Consider the following 20,106-nt stretch of genomic DNA (forward strand, 5'->3'; position numbering starts at 1 on the left):
TGAAATACATGACATTTAAAAGTATTAATGGCCATATTTTCATAACACTGTGAGTACTAGATTGGACCTGCCCTACTTACACAAGAAAAGTGCTAATTTAAGTCAATTCAATTAATTGAAAAAGAACTTCCAGTCAGATGATTTTATTTGAGAAAGAACTATAGAATCAGGTTCTTGGTCAGGGCGGGGAAACTACGGTCCACAAGCCACACCACACAGCTCGGTCCTGCTGTAGCTCTCCAGCTGGGCCCACACCATGTGGCTCCCGGAAGCCACAGCATAGCCCTGCTCTGGCTCCTACATGCTCTAATGAGAGCTGCAGGGGCAGTGCCTGCGGACGGGGCAGCGTGCAGAACTGCCTGGCAGCACCTCTGTATAGGAGCCAGAGAACGGACATGCCACTGCTTCCGGGAACCACTTGAGGTAAGCGCTGCTCAGAGCCTGCACCCCCTGAACCTCTCCCAACACCCCAGCCCTGATCCCCCTCCCACTCTCCAAACCCCTCAATCCCAGCCCAGAGCACCCACCTGCACCCCAAGCCTCTCATACCCAGAGCCCACACCCCCAACCCCAATTTTGTGAGCATTCATGGCCTGCCATAAAATTTCTATTTCCCAATGTGGCCCTTGGTGATTAAATGTTAGGTGCAGATCTCAATCCCCCCCCCCACCACCCTTATTACAAAATAAGCTATGGATATTTATAATATGCTAACACCTGACAATCAGTTACTTATACTATGTAAAATGTAGTGTGAATAAGTCAATCCACTCTAATTTTAGTTGGCTTTTATTTGCTTGCATTTTTGCAATAATAAAAGTGTAAAATGTAAGACCCCGAAGTCTAGCTCCACTGCAATCCCAGGGTATGATTGCAGCACAGAGAGATGTATCTCGGCTAGCTTTAATCTAGCTAGTTCCGGTACCAGAGCATTGAAGCTGCAACAGCGTGGGCTTCAGCACAGGCTGTACAAGCCCATCCAGAACCCTACTCAGGTAGCATGAGCTGAAGTCTGTGTTGCCATGGCTTCACTGCTCTGGTACCCAAACTGGCTTGGGTTTAGACATAAAAGGTCAAAAGTCCTGTACTGGTTTGCAGTTGTAAATGCAGTGAGGCTTTTGCAGAAAAGCTGTTTTTAAATTTTTTTTTACAGTTTATGCTGTTGGAAGAATCTTGCTACAGTAACAGTGAGAAAATAAACTACATGGACTTCATCCATACTATTTGCTTGCATTGTCAATAGGAAACCAGAACAGTGTAGAAGAAAATCTGTGGGCGTAATAGGCCCCTATGCATAAACTATAGTCCTTCACATCACCTGGTACTAGTGATCTCTAGCTTTTTTTTTTTAATTAGGTCTGTATGAACCCTGTGACCAAATATTTTCCTCATCTCTGTACTAAGCTCTCTTGGTGAGGAAGACTTTGTACTGATCAACACAGTCCATCACTAATATGCACTAAAGTTTTCTGCAGCAATTTTCCATTCAGGTTATATGAATGGTATATTAAAGCTATCACTTAATAGACCAGAGGATTGTGTTTTTGTGCTGAGCTGAAGCTGAAAAATATTTTCTTTCAAAAATGTGACTACTTCAACTCCTCGAGTGAATATACAAAATGGCAAATGGCTGTATGTTGGAGTTCAGTGTTATAATCCTACTTCAGGGCAGCAGGGCTGTGCTAGTGACAGCCACTTAAGGCCAGGTCCATTTGATCATCATTTGAGGATGAGGTTACTTGGTCGCTGTAGATCTGGCTTAGTGCTAAACTCAGTATTTCCTTCTTTTCTTTGTGAAACCGCAATTCTTGTCCAGCTTTCCTGGCTTCCTCCAGCTCTCTCAAGGCCACTTGTAGCTCTTGGGAAATAATTCCTGGAGATTCTTGCTCCTTCATAATCCAGTCCAGGGCCATATGACTTCTCATCCTTTCATCTAAGGAATACTGGGAATAATAGGAAATTACTTCCTATTACCCAAGAAATTTGCAACAGAAATAAGTTATTAACAAAGCGATTCTCCTTTTAGTCAAACAGGTTCTAGCAGAACTTCCTAGCTTCTGTTCTGAAATTTTAGCCAATATGATATTCCAGAGTATATCAGCAAATTTGTATCTTTCAAACACAACTAGCTAAAAGAAGCTAATGTGATCATAAATCTAATGATGAAAAATGTAACACCCTAATCTTAATTTTAAATTAGAACATTTAATATACTCGTGAATTTTTTAAAACAATCCTTATATTGTTAACATGCCATTCAGATTTTGAAGGAATTCTTGTGCGACCAATATACCATTTTACATTATATTACATCATTCACTATGAAGACTCTTACAGGTCTCAATCCTGCAAAGATTTATGTGTATGCTATGGGCACTTACTTCTTACTGCCTCCCCCACACCCTCCCAGGTTGAGTGTGTGTGGGGGAGGTGGGGGAGCGAGAGAGAGTGAGTGTGTATGTGAAAAGCTAAACACATAAATAAATATTGGTAGGATTGGTGCCTATGTGTGTAATGACCTACAAACAGAGAAGGCTCTGTTCTTGTGAATGCTCTTTTCAGAACAGGGTCTGAAACAGATATACAGACTCTGCACCAAGATCGCATCAACCACCACTGAAATCCAGCCCCATGTAGGATGACACACAGCAACTGTTTAACCGTGCATAACATTGAATAAGCATAATATTTTTAGAAGAGGAAATTAGAACACCTCGGGGCTTGTCTTCACTATCTGGGGGATCAACGCGCAGCGTTGTGAAGACCCGCTAAATTGATCTCCGATTGATCTCCCATCGACTCCACTGGAACGAGAAGCATAAGGTAACTCAATGGGAGACCTGTTGACCCAGCGCAGTGCAGACACTGGAATAAGTCGACCTAAGGTGAATAACGTGAATAATGTAGCTAGAGTTGCGTCACTTAGGTAGACTTAGCCCCGTAGTGTAGACCTGCCCTCAGTCATCTGTGAGTCTGGAAGGAATGTTGGTAAGAAGAAAGTATATTTGTGTACCAACACTTTTAAGGTTCTTCATAGCCCAGTTAATATTTGCAAGTATGCTTTTGAAAAGCAACTTTTTTAACAGATGCCTGAAAGTGATTTTTTTTCCCCTTTGGACAACATACTCTATAGGGTGCATGCATTATCTTTAAGATGTAAGCATTCAACCTGATATACTTCCATGTATTTTCACAAAAACATAAGATGAGAATAAGAAGTTTAGCCTATAGTTTATTTCAGTAAATTTTCCTGCTTATTTATTTTCCATCTTTGTCAATTGGTAACTAGACAACGAATGGCAACAGATAAATGCCAGGAGCAGAACTCTGTTCAAGAACTTTACTTTTCAAGGGCCAGTTTTGTTTAGAGTCAGTTTCACTTTCTTGGTGCTGCAGGGTTTGGATTTCAGGCACTGCAGGAGAAAGTGTTTTGTTAAAAAACATTTTTAATAAAAAAATTAAAAGCCATGAAAATATTTTTATTTATAGATGTTACAGTATGTACTTGGGGACCAAATGTAAATGGAGCATCCATATAAATTATACTTTTGGACTTAAAATGGGAAGGGTAAGCACAAACTTTAAATAATTGAAGAAGAAGAAGAAGAATTAAAACAAAGGAGGCTAATAGTTATGCCTAGCTTTGTTTTCTTTTACCTTAGTTATATCAAAATAGACTGTTGCTTGGTCATCACAAGAGATGATTTAGAAAAGCAATTTCTTCCAACTGTCACCTCTGCACAAATTTGTTTTTGATTCTCTGAATCCCTTGATCTCGGTTCCTGGTTATATAAACCAGTCATAAAGTGGGAGCTAATTGTAATATCTTACCTGACGGGAGCACTTTGTTTCACGTAGGGCTTTAAGGCTTCCATTCCAATGCAGCAGCTGAAAGACGATCATCAGCTCCTGCAGAATGAAAGCACATTGAATACTGATGGAAATCTTCAAAAGTGGCACTTTTGCTCTTTTAAGACAAGTATGACACTAAATCTACACTATTTTAAAGAAACAAAATTGACCCTAATCACATTAAAGGGTGTAAGGCATTAATGAAAGGCATATGGACATGCAGCTGGAAGCTAGACATTCCATGGCCCTTTTCAAAGAAAACAGGCAATAACCCCTGTGTGCTGGACAATATTCCCACTCTCAAAGTATAGGTTTTAGGCTTGATTCTGCCATGTGTTGAGCATCTTTGTTAGGAGTTGTGGCCTCAGCAACCCTCGCCTTTAGTCACAGGTTTGAGGGCACTCAGCGCCCCACAAGAAGCACCCAGTATCTTGAAGTACCAGCCCCTTAAAATCGACAGCATGTGTGAACTATTGTTGAAAGCACAGTAGAATATCTTTGTTTTTCTAGATAGTGACTGCATGGCAACAAATTTAATTATTTTCTTTGCACTGAGATACTTCTAGTATGCAGGCACCACATAAAACCAAATTTTGTTCAGCATGTGAAATTAACCTAACCCCTTCCCTTACACCAAACTGAAGCAGTATTGTATCAGCACTATAAGACACATATCAGTAATCTGAAAGTTCTTTGAATTCAACAGGGTTACCTTCACATATAAATAGCTACATAACTAGCAATGATACATTTTCTGGTATAGGCAAAAGTAGATCATCACGTCCAAATCTAATAATGGTCTCTAATAAACTTCTGTTGAGGGACACCAGTTTTTAAACAGATGCCTTCCCCAATCAAATTATCACTGATTATTCGGGTAAAATGAAATGGAAACTTTGTAAATTACCAATTTTTTATAGTGAAACAAGAATAGATATTGCACCAGTAAAAATAAATGGATTTAAAATTGCAGCTTGGCTTACATGCTTTATCAGGGCAAAAGCTACACTGTGTACATTTGCACTCAATTTGAGTCATTGTCTCAGTATTTACTACATTTGGAGTACTAATGAGAAAAATAGCCTCTCTTAGCTTCCACATTCCATGCAAAGTGCAGAGAATTTTACTTCTAAATACGGTTTCTTTTACAAAGCTGTTAATTAGATTCATTAATTTAAAAAACTTTGTTTTGTAAACTTTTCCCAAAAACATAAGGTCAGCTATTTCTTTTAGATTTGTGCATTAGAGCGCACGTTTTACTACTAATTTTATTACCTCAGTTTTACAGATGGAGAAAGTTAGCAGGCATGTTAAATGATCCACTAAAGGCCTCAGAGAGAGTTAGCTCCAGGGTGCATGCAAGGGACTTCTGCAAGATCTATCTGTACTGGTGCCTGGAACATATTTAGCAAACACTCAGACGTGTTTATCATGAGAGAAGACACAGCACTTTTTATTGGCTTTGAGTGCACACACTAGTGCCCTGCCCATAGTAAACATTAGATTTAGATTGATGGATGAGATAAAGATGTCACTGAAAATCCTGCCTTAACTGGGAGTCCAGCTTTACCTCTATGTCACAGGAAATGATGTACTGGAAATGACTATGTACCAGAAATGTTATGACCTAAACCTTTGCCCTTCAAGGATATGTTCTAATCCTATCCAACTCCTGACCCCTCATGGGAAGGCCCACCTTACCTAGTGAGGAAAACCAAAGGATTTGATGGACAGGGCAGGACCCCTAAACCAGGACCTAATGAGTATCCCCACCCCTTAAAAAAAATAATGAAGAAACACAGCTAAATGCAAGAAAAAGGGCAAAATATAAAAGGAAGAGAGAGTGAGGTTTAAAAATTTGTGACGAGACCTGTTAAAAGGGAAATCAAGGATCTTTAAAAAAGACATGTTAAAATTTAAATGTTAACCAAAAACACCCCAATATTTTTTCTCACATGAATAATTTGAAAAGGGCCTAACCACGCCTCTAGTACTAGACCCAAAACCCTCCTTTGCTAGAGAGGATGTAGTATGTGGCCTCAAACTGTAAACCAGAGGCCGGTAAATAGCACCAACTCCTTGGAAATGAGAGAGAACTGCAACTAAAAGTATGAGAAAAGCTAAAATGCAAAAAGGGAGGTTTTTAAAAGCCTTGCAAAGAGAGAGATAGTTTTAAGGAAAAAGGGACATTTGTAAACAGAAGTGTTAGCTAAAAGCACTGCATGTTTTCTCACATGCATAACTGAAGAGAAATTTGTGAAAGCTGTAGGTATTTATAATGATACTTTACAATAATCTGTTATGTGATATTATTACACGTTTGTTGTTAAAAAGCAAATATTAAGATTTTTATTTAAAGAATTGTTGATAACCTTCTATAAGTACTAAAAGAGAGGGAGAAAATACAAATGGGAATTCAGAAGAACTGAGCCTTTACAGATTCTGAATCCCTGTAGATATTCACATTGTTATTGCAAAAGGACTGTCAATATCTTTGAAAAGTCAGTTCATCTCATCTGAACCCTCTCTTCTCACTTGTTGATCTTAATACATGCACTAAATCATTCCATTTCTCTTGATTTTTTTTAAATTTGAATTGGTATCCTTCGCTCATCCATCAACCCAAATCTGAAGTTTACTAGCAGCAGAGTACAGCTCAGCCAACCTGCTTGGGCTGCTCAAAATAATCTAGTTCAAAATTCACATCTCTCAGTAATAGTGAGATTGTGCCACCTCATTTGCATAGCCATTTCCTCTGTCCACTAATTTGATTCTGATCTTTACATTGTGTATGTATTTGCTTGCCTCTGTTAGACAAATCTGAATGTTCACAGGAGGAGTGCTTGAGCTAGTCTCAATTCATAAACATTGTCATTTTAAAAAAAAAATCCCAAACCTAAATTATAGTCACTTTGTGATTCACATGCACACCTTAGTCTATTTTTCTTCAGAAGCAAATACCTCATTCAATGAGAATTTGAAAAATAGGTGGGTCATATTTAAAAACCTCATCCCATAAACATGTTTCTTTCATAGAGTTCTCTAAACTGGGATGAGGTTTTTAAATATGTCTTGGCTATTTAGAATGATATAAACAAACACACCTACCTGGAGATTGTATTAGTTCTACAATATATTAAATGCTCACAGGCACGAATCAGGGGCAACATCTCTCTGACTGAATTATAACCTTGAAAAGATTAGCTGACAAAGTACAAGACATAATCACCATTCCCCCCAATTACCAGGCATTAAAACAGGAATATTCTTCCCTGTATACATTACTTTACACATTTAGCTATTCATGGTAAAATCAAATTTAATGTGCAGTGCTGGACTTCAGACTTCCCTGTAAGTGATAAAGCAGTAGAACACTTGCATTGTCTTTAGGATATAGCTAATCAGTATAAGAGCGCATATGTGCAAATAGAGAACATTACTGTTAATTGAAAGGCTGATTATTGCAGAGGCCTATCAGATTTTTGGTTAGTTCCCATGGCATATTCTCCAATAATGCAGATTAAGACAACTGCCACTTTTAATTAGGGACTAGAACAAAGTCATTTTTAAAAAAAATTCAGCTGGATAATTTCGGTCAGCATTTATCAAGTGCTGAATATGAATATAGCACTATGGAGGATATGAACAGGGAAATCAGAAGATGCACACACCAAAGATCTGGATGGAAGGAGGTTGGCAGCCGAGGAGCAGGGAAGAAGAGCGGTGGGCCACTTCTAGAATAGCCATGATCACATGATGTTGCCATTGTATGATAATTGGTATTTGTTTTATGGCTTTTAGTCACTCAAATTAGAAGTGTGATATTAATTTAACTTTCCACATTGTAGCCATGCAGTCCTGAGCCCTCATCTGAAATGCAACTACTTTTATTTGACACACAAAGACTTACAAATGAGTTGAGCTTTTAAAAAAGTATTTTCCCAACATATATTCAAACAACAATCAAATATTAAGTTTAATGCTGGATAAACCTGTTAAGTGGTGAAGTCCTGTTAGTTAGTGCATGATTATTGCATGTTCCATATGTAGTGGTATTTTGTGAAGCCTATTTTAACATGTGTCAAGTCATGTGAGTCTACCACCAAGTACTAATGTCAAGAGGAAGAAGTGGGCCTTTTATGTTTAAGATATTTATCAATCCAACCTGATGGCCTGATGATCTTTAATAGGGTGTGATGTACCTTGGTAACAACTGGATATCACAGATCTTGGATTCATGAGAAGCAGGCCGCATCCCAGCCTAAAAAGCTCTTTGAGGTGGTCTATACAGCTGTTTCCTGCTTGGAGAGATTCGTACTTTACTACGTCCACTTCATTCTACAGCAACCATAATTCTTTCTGATCAAAGCTCTTTTTCAGGTTCAGCTGCTCTATGCTTCTTTACAGAAGACATAACACCTTCCTTTTTTAGGTACCATGAGCTGGATGAAGTAAAGACATACAGCATTTCCATGAAGAAAAACAAATAACCAAGCCTGAAGAGATGCTGTTCCAAAACAGAGAAAGCAGAGAACAAGGCAACGGGCCAGGTGGACAAAGGGTCTGACAGTTCCCTCTTGACATCAGCCAGCCTACCCAACACACTGTCTTCAGACTTAACTATTCAAAAGTGAATAAATTAGGAAGCACAATTTTATATTCTTGTACCTGAAATTCTAACATAGTTTTCCCCATGTTTGACTCCAACATATAATGATAGGCCCCGATGCTTGTGCTTGGGTCATCCGCATCACTTAAAGTACCCTTGGGAAGGAAACAAGAAAGAGATTAGTACTGGGATGTTTGGTTATACATATTCTAAGTTTTAATAATTTATGAAAAAAATTCCAGTGCTGAAAACTTGAACCATCTGTCATGCCCCTCCTTCCCTTTCCTGATAAACTATTTGGAAGTGCAGATCAGTGAATCACAGTTACATTGACATGATCCTTTGTGATGCCAACCCTTTCCAGCACCATGTGGGAATTCTGAAAGTGCTGTGACAGTTTATTTCTAGTTTATTTCTAGTTAAATATTGATCTTCCTAACAGGAAACCTTGTGCATCCTTAGGAGATTTGCTAGTCTTCCTGGAGTGATGCTGAATGAGGACTCCAACTATCATATCATTACTTGGAGTGGGGATACAGGGGGGAAAAAAGACTAACTAGAGATGATTGAACCTCTAAAGGCTTGTGTTTGTATTAGCATCCAGAAGCTTAGGTGTTTGTTTGATGTGCTGAGCTGTGCTCACCCACAGACCCCACGCCCTTTTGTAGTTCCAATCATACTTCTAGTGACATGCCTGGGAGCCATTCCTACACAAAATAGGCTTGATCTTGGGTAGAAGCCCTGTGACCTGCTCCAGATTAAAAGAGAGCACACTGGAGGGGTTGAGAAGTAGGATGCTGAGTCTCGGGCCCCCCTCTCACCAAAAAACCTGCCACTCATGAAAATAAGTGTGTGATGGGAGAAAGGGCTAATTTGGGACTTCCAGTATCTCCCCGAAAGAGATGAAGGTCATATATTTGACCATTTCAGAACATTCATTGACTGATTCCCACTCAGTCAGTGCCTGCTTAGCTTCATTCAACTTTAGAATTCCTACTCCCGTGTTATGCCTACCATCTACATTCCCAGAGTAGATGATAGTCTTATTTATTTTTCTTAAAGTGCATTTTGTTCAGACCTGTCCAACTACACTCACTGATTTCAAGGACATCAAGATGCTATCTATCAATTTATTTAATTATCTGAGCAGTTTTAGTAGTTTCCTACATTGTTCTCATATTCCAAAATCCATTTTTCATTATTGATTTGTCCGTAAGCATGGGACTTTTCAGGATGTGGGCTTCCTTATGTGTTTGACCAATGCTCCAATATTCTTCACAGGAAGCTGATCTCTTGTTTGAGTCTGCTGCCCACCAGTAGAGGTCCTGGTGTTTGTTTCTGTAGCATGTTTGTTTTATGTGATGAGGTTACAAGTCCCACACCCAACCTTAGGTCCATGTCTCATTTATTAGTCAGAGCTGTCCACAGGTGGAGATTTCCCCATCCATCACACAGGGGATGTGCTTAGTAGCTTCTGATGCCCCATATTCAGCCAAAAAGATGAAGCACATCTGATTGATCTGGACATGATGGCAAAGTGAGGATACATGAATTTTAAGTGGTAGGCTGCAACTTTTATTGCACAGGGGAGGGGCATTACCCACCCATCCTCCATATTCCTTTATACCTGGCATTCTAGTGCAGGGGTTACCAAATAACCCATAACTCAGGGAAGGTTCCCCTGAGCCTACCCCTGGGACTCAACTTGCTTTGAGTCCTTCTCCCTCCCTCCTGTAAAGGGGACAAAAGATTCACAAGGGGGGAGGGGACATGAGCCTGTGAGAGTCACAAGATTTCATCCTATCAGATAAGCCCATGACCTGTCAGCAAAATCTCAGGTCTTTTATCTTTGGGAACCATTCATTGTATCCTTTTAATCACACTGGAAACCAGCTTCAGGGCTAGCCCGTGACTAGCTTGATCACACTCCCCACAACCAAACCACCTGTTATCACAGCTGCTGCCCCCATCCATTCTTACAGATTCAGGCCAATAGAAACAGATGTATCTATGTGTGACACTCTGTACTCCAAAATAGCACCTTATAACCCCCATATTCACCACTGTGATAGGATTAGGATATATTTTGTATGAAGTATGCCTTGTGAGGTATCATTTTAAAAGTCTTGATCTGTTGAACATTAATAGCCTGTTGGATTGTTTGTGAAGTTAGGAAGTATTGCTCTACGTGCTACTGAAAGATGTTGTGAGGTTGGGAATGCCCACAGCCAGCCTTTCAGTTGCAACAAAGGAGGGCCCAGACGGTGTTAATGGCTCATCAAGAAAATAATCTATTATCCCAGAAGCTCCTTAGAGAAGAGATGTATGCAATGGAGACTGCTTCACCAATGGCGGCTGACTGACCTCACCTCACAGCAAGGATCTTTCTAGCAGCTGGAAGAAAGTATAAAAGAGGGAGAGTGACATCATCACTTGGCCTCTTCCCCCACCCCATCTCAACACCCTGGAAGCATGTCTGGAAGACTACAAGGTCTATCAGGCCAGCCTTACATAGCTCATGGAGTTTGTGACACAGGAAGGGCATTGTCATGAGTGGCCCATACTGACACACCACAGTCAAGGGCAGGCATGTGGGAGGAACCCTGCTGGATTAATTGCAGAAAGGAAATTAAGCCCATTCCATTTTAACTGCAGTTGATCCTGAAGGCCAAGAAATTATTTTTATTTGCGTTCTTTGTACCCCACGAGGTGGTTGGATTATGTGACCTGGCCAGAAGGCCAAGCCAGAGAAGACCCACTGAGGCCGACTTATAGCCTGCAGGGGCACTGGGAGCTGAAGAAAATGGCGACACTGCTCCTGGACATCAGTGGGCACTCGAAGAAGAAAGTGCAACCCACCACACCCTCATCAAATGTCCCCCTTTGCTTCCCCCTCCTGTTCAGGCAGCTGGGTGGCCACTTTCTGCCCTTGGCAATGGATGTGTTACTTGGACTGGCTTCAAAGGGCCCTCAGTGACTTACTGGAATTTTGAGATGGGGCTTGGCTTTTGATTGGAATGGAAATTTCCAATAAATAAAAAAATAGGAGTTAACTCTCCAAATCACTTCTGAATTAATCTGAGAGTCAGTGGTAGTTCAGAAATACATAGTGTTTCATGTTGATGCCACTTGCCCTCTACCCGCTCGCTCTTCACTGTCTCAGTGATCTATTGATATGAAACTACCTCCTGTCCCCAGTCTTTTCCTGGCTCTGTAGGACTGCTGCCCATTCATCAAGGTTTACTTATTTGAGATGATCCACCAAAAATGTGAGTTAAATTAGTCCAGTCTACCTGCAGGCATTTATGAAAGACTTATCACCCTGGTACCTATGTGCTGACTGTTCAGAGCTGGAGTCCCATACACTATCTCTATGATAATGAGGGCATATTGATGGACCTATAGTGACACAAGTCATAATTAAGCAAATACTTTTTCAATGGACCCCTGGAGTAGCATGAAGTAGCTAGGAAAGGAAGTGGATAAATTCCCCATAAATTTGAATTTGTTTATTTTTTTCTTTTTGGAAACCTAAAAAAGGAGCATCTGAGTGAACTACTTTTGATAAATTCCCTCTCATAGCTCTAGGTGTTCAGTGGCAGCTGTGCAGAGTTGAACCGATCCCTACACAAGGTAGTTCCTCTAACTGAAATGTCAGCAAATGTATAGCTTTTGAATGCTGTAACATTAACACACTGCAGCTGAAATATTTATGCTGGCTTTTAAATATCCCTGAGGAAATCCACCCTGAAGTCTGCAAAGTGTATACCCTTTTACCTTCAAAATTTCCATAAAAAATGATGAATTACCTTAAATTGAACCTCTCTTTAAATTTCATGTATAAATAAATCATGTCCCATTTTTCCAAACTGACATGGATTTTTGTTCCTCCAAAGTGTATGAGAGTCAACATACTGGGAAAGAAAGCTCTCCTTTCATCCACAGACCAGATATAGGCCAGGCCTCCTTACATTGCTCTATCAGTTCACCTAAATTATAGCAACTCCTCTTCCCTTTTCCCGGTCCATCCCATAAAGGAGAATGAGATTTTCAGCTGAAAAGGGGAAAACTAATGTGCCTCACTAAAAGCTGTTAACAGTGTTTCTAAACTATTTTAAATCCACTCCACATTTGTTATCAGAAGCTTCTTCTGAAAAGATGGGAAGAATTCAACGAACCCTTCGTCAATCCAGGACATAAGCCTATCAGTGAGCCTGCACTTTCATTTAAAAAAAATTGCTACATCCTACATTGATTTTAGACACAATGCTGAACTAGAAATTGAGTCTTGTTTGTTTGTTTTGTTTTTTAATTATAACTCCAAAGTCTGTTTGGCCAATCCTTACCATGACAATAGTTGGAAAAACCCAGACCCTAGTGATGTCAGTCGGGGACAAGTAGAAGTGATAGGCCAGAGTTAATGGGAGTTCGAGAGAAATTGTTCCTTGAAACTATTTAGGAAAGTTTACAAAGGAATTATGTTTTCCCGCTCATGTTTACTTACGTATGGTAATTTACGGAAAAAAAACAGATTTGGTTGATCTTTTCAAAGCAATGAAGGAAATTTAGCCATACACTTTCTATTAATTGAGAGGACAGTGCAAGATGGTCCTCAAACACTGTTTCAAAATATCTAAAGTATTCATTACAACTATTAGGACCCACTCCTTGAAGGTGCTGAGAACAGTCAACTTCCATTAACTCAATAGTGTGGGAGGGGATACTGAAGCTTAGCTCATCCGTTACTTGTTCCATGGATATTTTCCAGGTATAAACTAATTTTACATTTATATCAGCCTTATATAAATATAGATGGGTTTTATTTATATCAGCTTATAATATTTTATATTTAGCTATATATATGAATCATTCATATAAGCTATGTATATAATATGTGTTAGACATTTGTTAAACTTCACCCAATATTGAAATGCACCCATCTCTGGCTGGTAGAAAATGATAGCTGAAAACAGTGCACAACATAAAAATATTCCCAATTTTCATACTTTACATTAGATAATTAAAAATGAAACTATAACATCCCCCTCCGCCCCCCCCCCACACACACACTTGGGAAGAAGGAAAATACAGACCTTGGGCCAGATCCTCAGTTACCATACATCAGCACACCTCCATTGATGTGCAGCAGCAGAGCTGCAGTGATATCACCTAAATATCTGTCTCCTTGCTCTTAGAGTATGAACTCTCTGGGGCAGGAACCATGTCTCCCCTCTGTGTTTGTGGAGTGCTTAGCACAACTGGGCCCTGATCTAGACTGGGGCCTCCAGGGCAGTACAATTAAATAAATATTAAATAATAACCACCTTGAAAGACATTTAGTCTTTGGTTATCAGATTAGGTTTTTTATTCCAAACTTTAACTTAACAGCACACAGTTGATTTTCACTTGATGTCCTGCACAATGGACAGCAATGCAGATGTCGGGGGTCTTTTCCCTCTATTGTGGTTGATTCAGTTTTGGTATTTAATGTCAAAGGTTCCTTCCCTCACTCATTTCCCTACCAGAGTAACTATAATGTTAAGGAATAAACCACTGAAATAGAGATACATTGAAATAAATTAAGGATCTGGAACTAGAGTCCCCTACAGATTACATAAGCAAATTAAACTCCCTGTGTTCCAGAGCCTGTATCTGATTTTTAAGTGTTTACTAAAGAGTTAACAGATTATCAATGAAGACAGAGTTATGTAGGATCTAATATTAATTCCATTGAAGTAGTTTCCTCAATTAGCTACAATTTTATATCAACATTGCTGACAACAACTCAAGAAACATAGTTTGGTACTTACACTGGTTGAGGAAACAGCTTCTTGAACACTTTCCATAATGAATTCCTTTGTGATCTTGCGACAGGGCAATTCATTGAACAGAGAGTTGATCAGAGCCACTTTTGCAGCATCTCGTCTTGCCTCTGCTCTGCTTAAGCAGCACTGAAATTGCACATTAATACAGAGCGAGTTACAGACCTCAGGAAAACTACTCTAGTTCACCTTAGGCCTATTTTTGTCTTTATTAATACAACAGAAAGTCCTTTCAAAGCCCAAATGAAAATTATATTTCTACACAAACATTGGCCAATGTGCTTTTATCAGTAAAGCTGGTTGACTTTTCACACAAAAATATTTTTCACTGAAAAATTGCCTTTTCTCCAAAATGAAACTTTTTACTTACTTACTAAACTTACTAAATTGTCAACATTATAAAAAATTTCTAATTTTTGCAAACTTCTGTGATATTTTTACTGAATTTTTATTGAAATAATTTTTGAAGTCGATACATTTTTTCATTGACTGCAAACCCTATTTTCACTGAAAACCAAGTTTCTGGTAAATAAAAAATAAAAACTTTTAAAAAAAATAGAAACATGGGTAAAAATTAACAGAGACATTCATGAAAAATAGATTTCAGAGGAACAGCCGTGTTAGTCTGTATTCGCAAAAAGAAAAGGAGTACTTGTGGCACCTTAGAGACTAACCAATTTATTTGAGCATGAGCTTTCGTGAGCTACAGCTCACTTCATCAGATGTTTACCGTGGAAAAATAGAGCCAATTTAAACAAAGACATGAGAAAAGACCCTAAATTTCTTGGTGAAATTGTTTTCCCATTTTTTGACCAGCTCTGCTAATCAGTATTATCCAAACATTCTATGGATGCAGTTTTTCAAAGGAGCCTGAGAGCAAGGCTCCCAGCTTCCATTGACTTTCCCTTCATTAGACACCTTTAAAAATCCAAGCTCATATTAATTTCCTCTATTCTAATCATAGTGTGAGAAAATCTTATTAGCACTTTCAAGCACAGTGCTTGCTATCCCACCAACAGAACATTGTAAACAGAAATTAATACAGAAGGGACCTCTTCAGTTTATTCATTTATCACATACTGGGAGTTCTGCTGAAGTGCATCTCATACAGGCAACGTGGATAGAAGATGATAATTTTTAGATATAATGTCAGGAATTAGACACCTTCATTTTTTACCCTGTGTATGACTCACTAGCTACTCTTTAGCGATTGCCCATTTACAGCAACACACACATTTAAATGATTCTTCCATCAGCTTTCCTCAGATCCTGAGTTATTTAAAGCCTGATCCAAAGCCCACTGAAGTCAGTGGCAGTCTTTCCATTTACTTTAATTGGCTGTGGATGAACCCCTTGGTACAGATGTGCTCTTTTACCAGTGGGAGACTTGGGCACCTATGAAGAAGATGATTTTTTCTGTCCTCTCTATAAGCAAGGAAAATGCAGGTATATTCACCAAAAACAAGTACTTGTGATGTTTCAAAAGCTTATCTTTTTAAGTGATTAAACTTAATGTTTACAGCCAAAGAAAACCATTTTGCTTTCTTTTTACAAACGTTCCATTCTTAGCCCATCTGATTAAAGAATGAGTTTTCTAAAAGGAAAATCATTTTAATTCCCCTTTTATAGCTTAATTTTTACTCACTAAATTTAATATTTTGAACATGCCTCAAGAAGCCTAACCCCACAGCTACTCATGATATGTAAAATACTTGACCCTTCTGTGAGCAATTCCATGCACCTTTTATATCCATTTAGAGTTGTCTAGATCAACACATTTTACTACTCTATGGTTTTCCTTCATTAGTTTTAAATATTCTCTTGTAGGTTGCATGTAAGTATCTCTGCTTTCTAAAATTCAGAGAACAAAACTCAGACTTGTATGTTTTTAATAATAAACTTTATAATAAAAAACAATCCAAATAATTTAGATGTAAACCATCTTTGTGAAGCTGAAACCCAGTGAAAATGACAGATAAAAGAAACTTAGTTTTTAAGTAAGGCCAGCAAAGTAGCAGATCAAAGAAGATGCATACATTTATAAGAAAATGGTAAGCCTTTAGAGATCAAGAGATCTACCAATCTGGAAGAGTAGAACAATCCTTAACATTTTCTAAATGTAACAGGGGATATAAAAGCAAAATATATTATAATTGTAAACTGTGACATATGACTTTCCCTCTACATTTTTTTCTTTAATTTAAATGTTTTCAGTCTCTCGAGAATGAAACTGATTAGAACTCATTTGAGCTGGGGAGTAAAAGGGCAAAATTTTAATTTAGTTTCTCAGAGGGCAAAAGTTTTCAGCATGGGCTGTTTGACTCAAATGTTACAAAGAAGTCTTGAATTATCAGGGCTTAAGTTATAGCGGAACAGTGAATATTAAGGGAGCATTCACCCTTTTTTATTGGTGATTGGTCCCATGACTGAGCTCCATCTTTATACTCCCTTGCAGTGGATAGGGGTAGGGAAGAGGTCTACAGTGATATAACTTTACGCATATTGAAAGCTAGTAACCAGCAGTTATAGCAGCTTTGGATATGACGTCTTAAACAATGTAGCTGGTTGGCTGAGGAGGGACGCAGCTCCCATGTCCAGCCCACTCACTGCAGTCCCTATCACCTCAGCCCAACCAGTCACAGCCCACACTGTTCCTCACTCACTCGGGTGACATATTTCCCCAAAGGGAAAACAGGACACTACCTGGGGCTCACCCAAACTTCCCCGCTCCCATGCAGGGTCAGCCCAAGCCCCTTCCATGCAGGGCCGGGCCAAGCCACTTGCCCCCCCTGTCTGGGGATGATCCATGCCATTCACCCCCTTTGGCCTGAGCTCCTCACCCCCCAGGCCCATGTGGGGCCAGCCCGAGCCACATGCTCGAGACCTTCCTGCCCCCATGTGGGGCTGACGTCACGGCCCACCCACATGTTCCGCTGTGCCCCACTAGGGGTCGCACCCCACTTTTTTTGCCAAAATTGGGCATTTGTACTGTTTGCTCATGCCAACTGATGATCCATTGGCAAGCGCAAGTGGGATACATGCCCAGTTTTGCCAAAAAAAGTGGGGACAGCCAGGACAGGGCTTAAAAAAGGGACGGTCCTGGCCAAAACAGGATGTATGGTCACCTACCACTCACCCTCAAACATCCTGCCCCCAGTCTCAACCCACCCACAACTCACCCTAAAGCTGCCCCCAACATCTCTCACCTCACGGCCCCCGAGCCAAGTTGTAACACCATTCACTCAAATCACTCCTCATGATGGAGAGGTGGCCGTGCCACCCCTAAGTGGCACTGTGATACCATGCACCGGGTCCTAATGTCTCTCACTCAAATTTGGCCCAGCTGTCCCCCTGTCATGATGGAGAGGTGGCTGGGCCAAACCTACGTGACACTGAAGTATCAATTAGGTTTGAGATGGGGGCCCTATTCAAGTGCATATTAGTTAATTTGAGTCTGGAAAGCAGCTTGGAAAAAGAAATAAAATTTGCAATGTGGCCTAAAAGTCAACCAATTTGGTTCTGTGGGATCACTAGGGGCAAGAGAGTAAGTTCCAGAGCTGACAGGAGGACTAACCCACCTCAGGTGAACGTATGCTTAAGCATCCTTAGTTGATCTCAAATGCCAGATTAAACATGAGAAGCGAAACAATCTCTAAATCACAAAAGGCTCAAAACATAAAGGGCTTCATAGATCAGAATCAATTCCTTTCATCACACCTGGAAGCAAATGATGAGAAAAGTACAGTTTCTGGAGCACATATGTAATATGTTCCCCACCCAAAGTACTGCTAAGTAAGGAAGCATCTGCTTTCTGATCCAGCTAAGCTTCTACGCAGTTTTCAAGTGTTGCCCCAAAACTGAGTACATTATAATCAAAATCTGGATAAGAAAGAGGCAACTATGCCAAAGTTTGCATCTCATAGGTGTAGGCCTGAGACCTGATCAACCCTCACCCCCCCATATTAAACTCAGGGAGTTCACCCATAAAATTGAAAGAAGAAAAAAAAAGAATGTTCAAATGTGGCAATTTTGTTTCCAAGCACTGATGAGGAAAGGACTCTTGTCGGGGCTGCTGTCTGGATATTCCCAAACAGGTAAGGATCTAACAAGATCCCTTCCCCCCAGCCAGCAAACCTGAGCAACAAAAGGTGGGCAAATAAGTAAGCGCACAGTTATTTCCTGTAGCTATTGCTTCACATCCCTTCTGTCTCACCAAGTTTCAGCCAGCTAGCTCTCCCCCCAAGACTCAAATCTTAAAAAGCCTTGGGGGAAAGTAATTCCAGGTCTGATGAAATAGAGATGGTGAGGTGAGTGTCATCCATCTTCTAACGATGCCACAGCACTAATAATACTGTGGTAGCACCTCACATACACATGAAAAAGAATAGAATCCTATCTGGGCAGAGCAATTGTCCAGTACTGTCCTCAGATAGAAAAGAATGAAAACATTGAAAAGGAACTCTACTGTGCAGGCTGTTACTGGGATAGACTCAGGACTTCAGTTTTATGGGCTGAACTCAGCACCTTTCACTAGTACTGCAATCACTTACATGGAGAGAGAAGCTCATGTAGCAGTTCCCCTGAAACATTCAAACTGCAGTTCCTTTATATAGTTTAGGTTACAGTTTTTCATCTGCAGAACTTTCAGATGAATTTCACTGACCCTTACGGTCTGAAAAATCATAAATGCAATGTCAGTGCGATTTTTGCAACCACCTGGTTATTTTAACAAAGACACAAGAGACAAACACAGTAGCTGGAAAATTCTACAGACTTGTTCTTAATGTGTAAAGTGAGAGTATTTTTCCTTCCCTACACTGAATAAGGTTTGAGAACTTGGTTTATTGTTAAAGCTGATATTTTTACCCTCCGATATAAAAATGCTCAACCAAAATTGACCCAAGCAATTCCTTGAGCAAGAAACTTTTCACACAGGTCTACAAGAAAACGGAAGCTTTCATTATTGTGCATTCAGCAGCCTATTTGAAAGAAAATCCTAGAAAAGCTTGTCACCTGTAGGGGTGAGGGATTCTTATGGAGCTGTCTTGAATTCCTATTCAATCCTTATTCTACACTTTACCCCCTTGCATTCTACTGTTCTATTTTGAGGCAAAGCTCCTTCTATTCACTCTGCTCAACAGACAAAAAACAAGCCAAAGTTTACGGGGGGTGGGTGGGTGGAAGTAGATATCCTGCCTTTTATTAAAATAACCAGCATCTTTTGATTCGTTGGGCTGGTATTTAAAAATTGTGAATTAGTCTGTACATGACTTTAGAATATCACGGACTTCTCTCCATCTTCATGTTTCTGTTTAGACAGTTCCACTACTTAACATCCCCTAAAAAAATTAACATTACAATATGCTAGATGTTTGATTAAAAGGCTCTCACTGTTCTTTGTGATTTTAATGTCTCCAGATAGAAATATCTGACATTAAAATAACCTCATTAGAAATGTACAATACTTTAAAACACTCAATAAAAACTAAAGCCTCTTCAAACTTTGCAAGGAAGAAGTATAGAATATTTAAAATAGGTATTATTTCATAACTAAAAAAACCCTATAATGATATTCAGGCAAGCCATTTGCCATATACACAGTAAAGTCATCCTTTACTTATTTCTCTCTTAGGAATAACTTAGTTTTATAAACCCAATTTCTTGTGAGAAAGGAGTATCTTAATTCACTGGACATCGAGACTCATCACCTGATGTACATAAACATATGGTTTTCATCTACATCTTCATTGTAGCCTTAGGTAACTTCCCAAAAGCACATACTCGACTGTTAGGAGGCACGCAATTTTCCCATAAGCCTCTGCC

General features: G+C 39.6%; 1 protein-coding gene across 1 annotated transcript in view; it reads right to left on the bottom strand.

The window, feature by feature from the left end:
* Positions 1-773: 773 nt before the first annotated feature.
* Positions 774-20,106, bottom strand: part of LIX1 (limb and CNS expressed 1) — a 40,914-nt gene continuing 21,581 nt past the window's right edge. The window contains exons 3-6 of the mRNA XM_048850616.2: positions 14,272-14,412; positions 8,521-8,616; positions 3,832-3,909; positions 774-1,967 (exon numbers count right to left, since the gene is read on the bottom strand). Coding sequence (XP_048706573.1) covers positions 1,683-1,967; positions 3,832-3,909; positions 8,521-8,616; positions 14,272-14,412 — 600 coding nt within the window. The 3' untranslated portion in view covers positions 774-1,682. The remainder of the gene's footprint in view (positions 1,968-3,831; positions 3,910-8,520; positions 8,617-14,271; positions 14,413-20,106) is intronic.

The sequence above is a fragment of the Caretta caretta genome, chromosome 5 (assembly GCF_965140235.1).
Source record: "Caretta caretta isolate rCarCar2 chromosome 5, rCarCar1.hap1, whole genome shotgun sequence".
NCBI classification, from domain to species: domain Eukaryota; kingdom Metazoa; phylum Chordata; order Testudines; family Cheloniidae; genus Caretta; species Caretta caretta.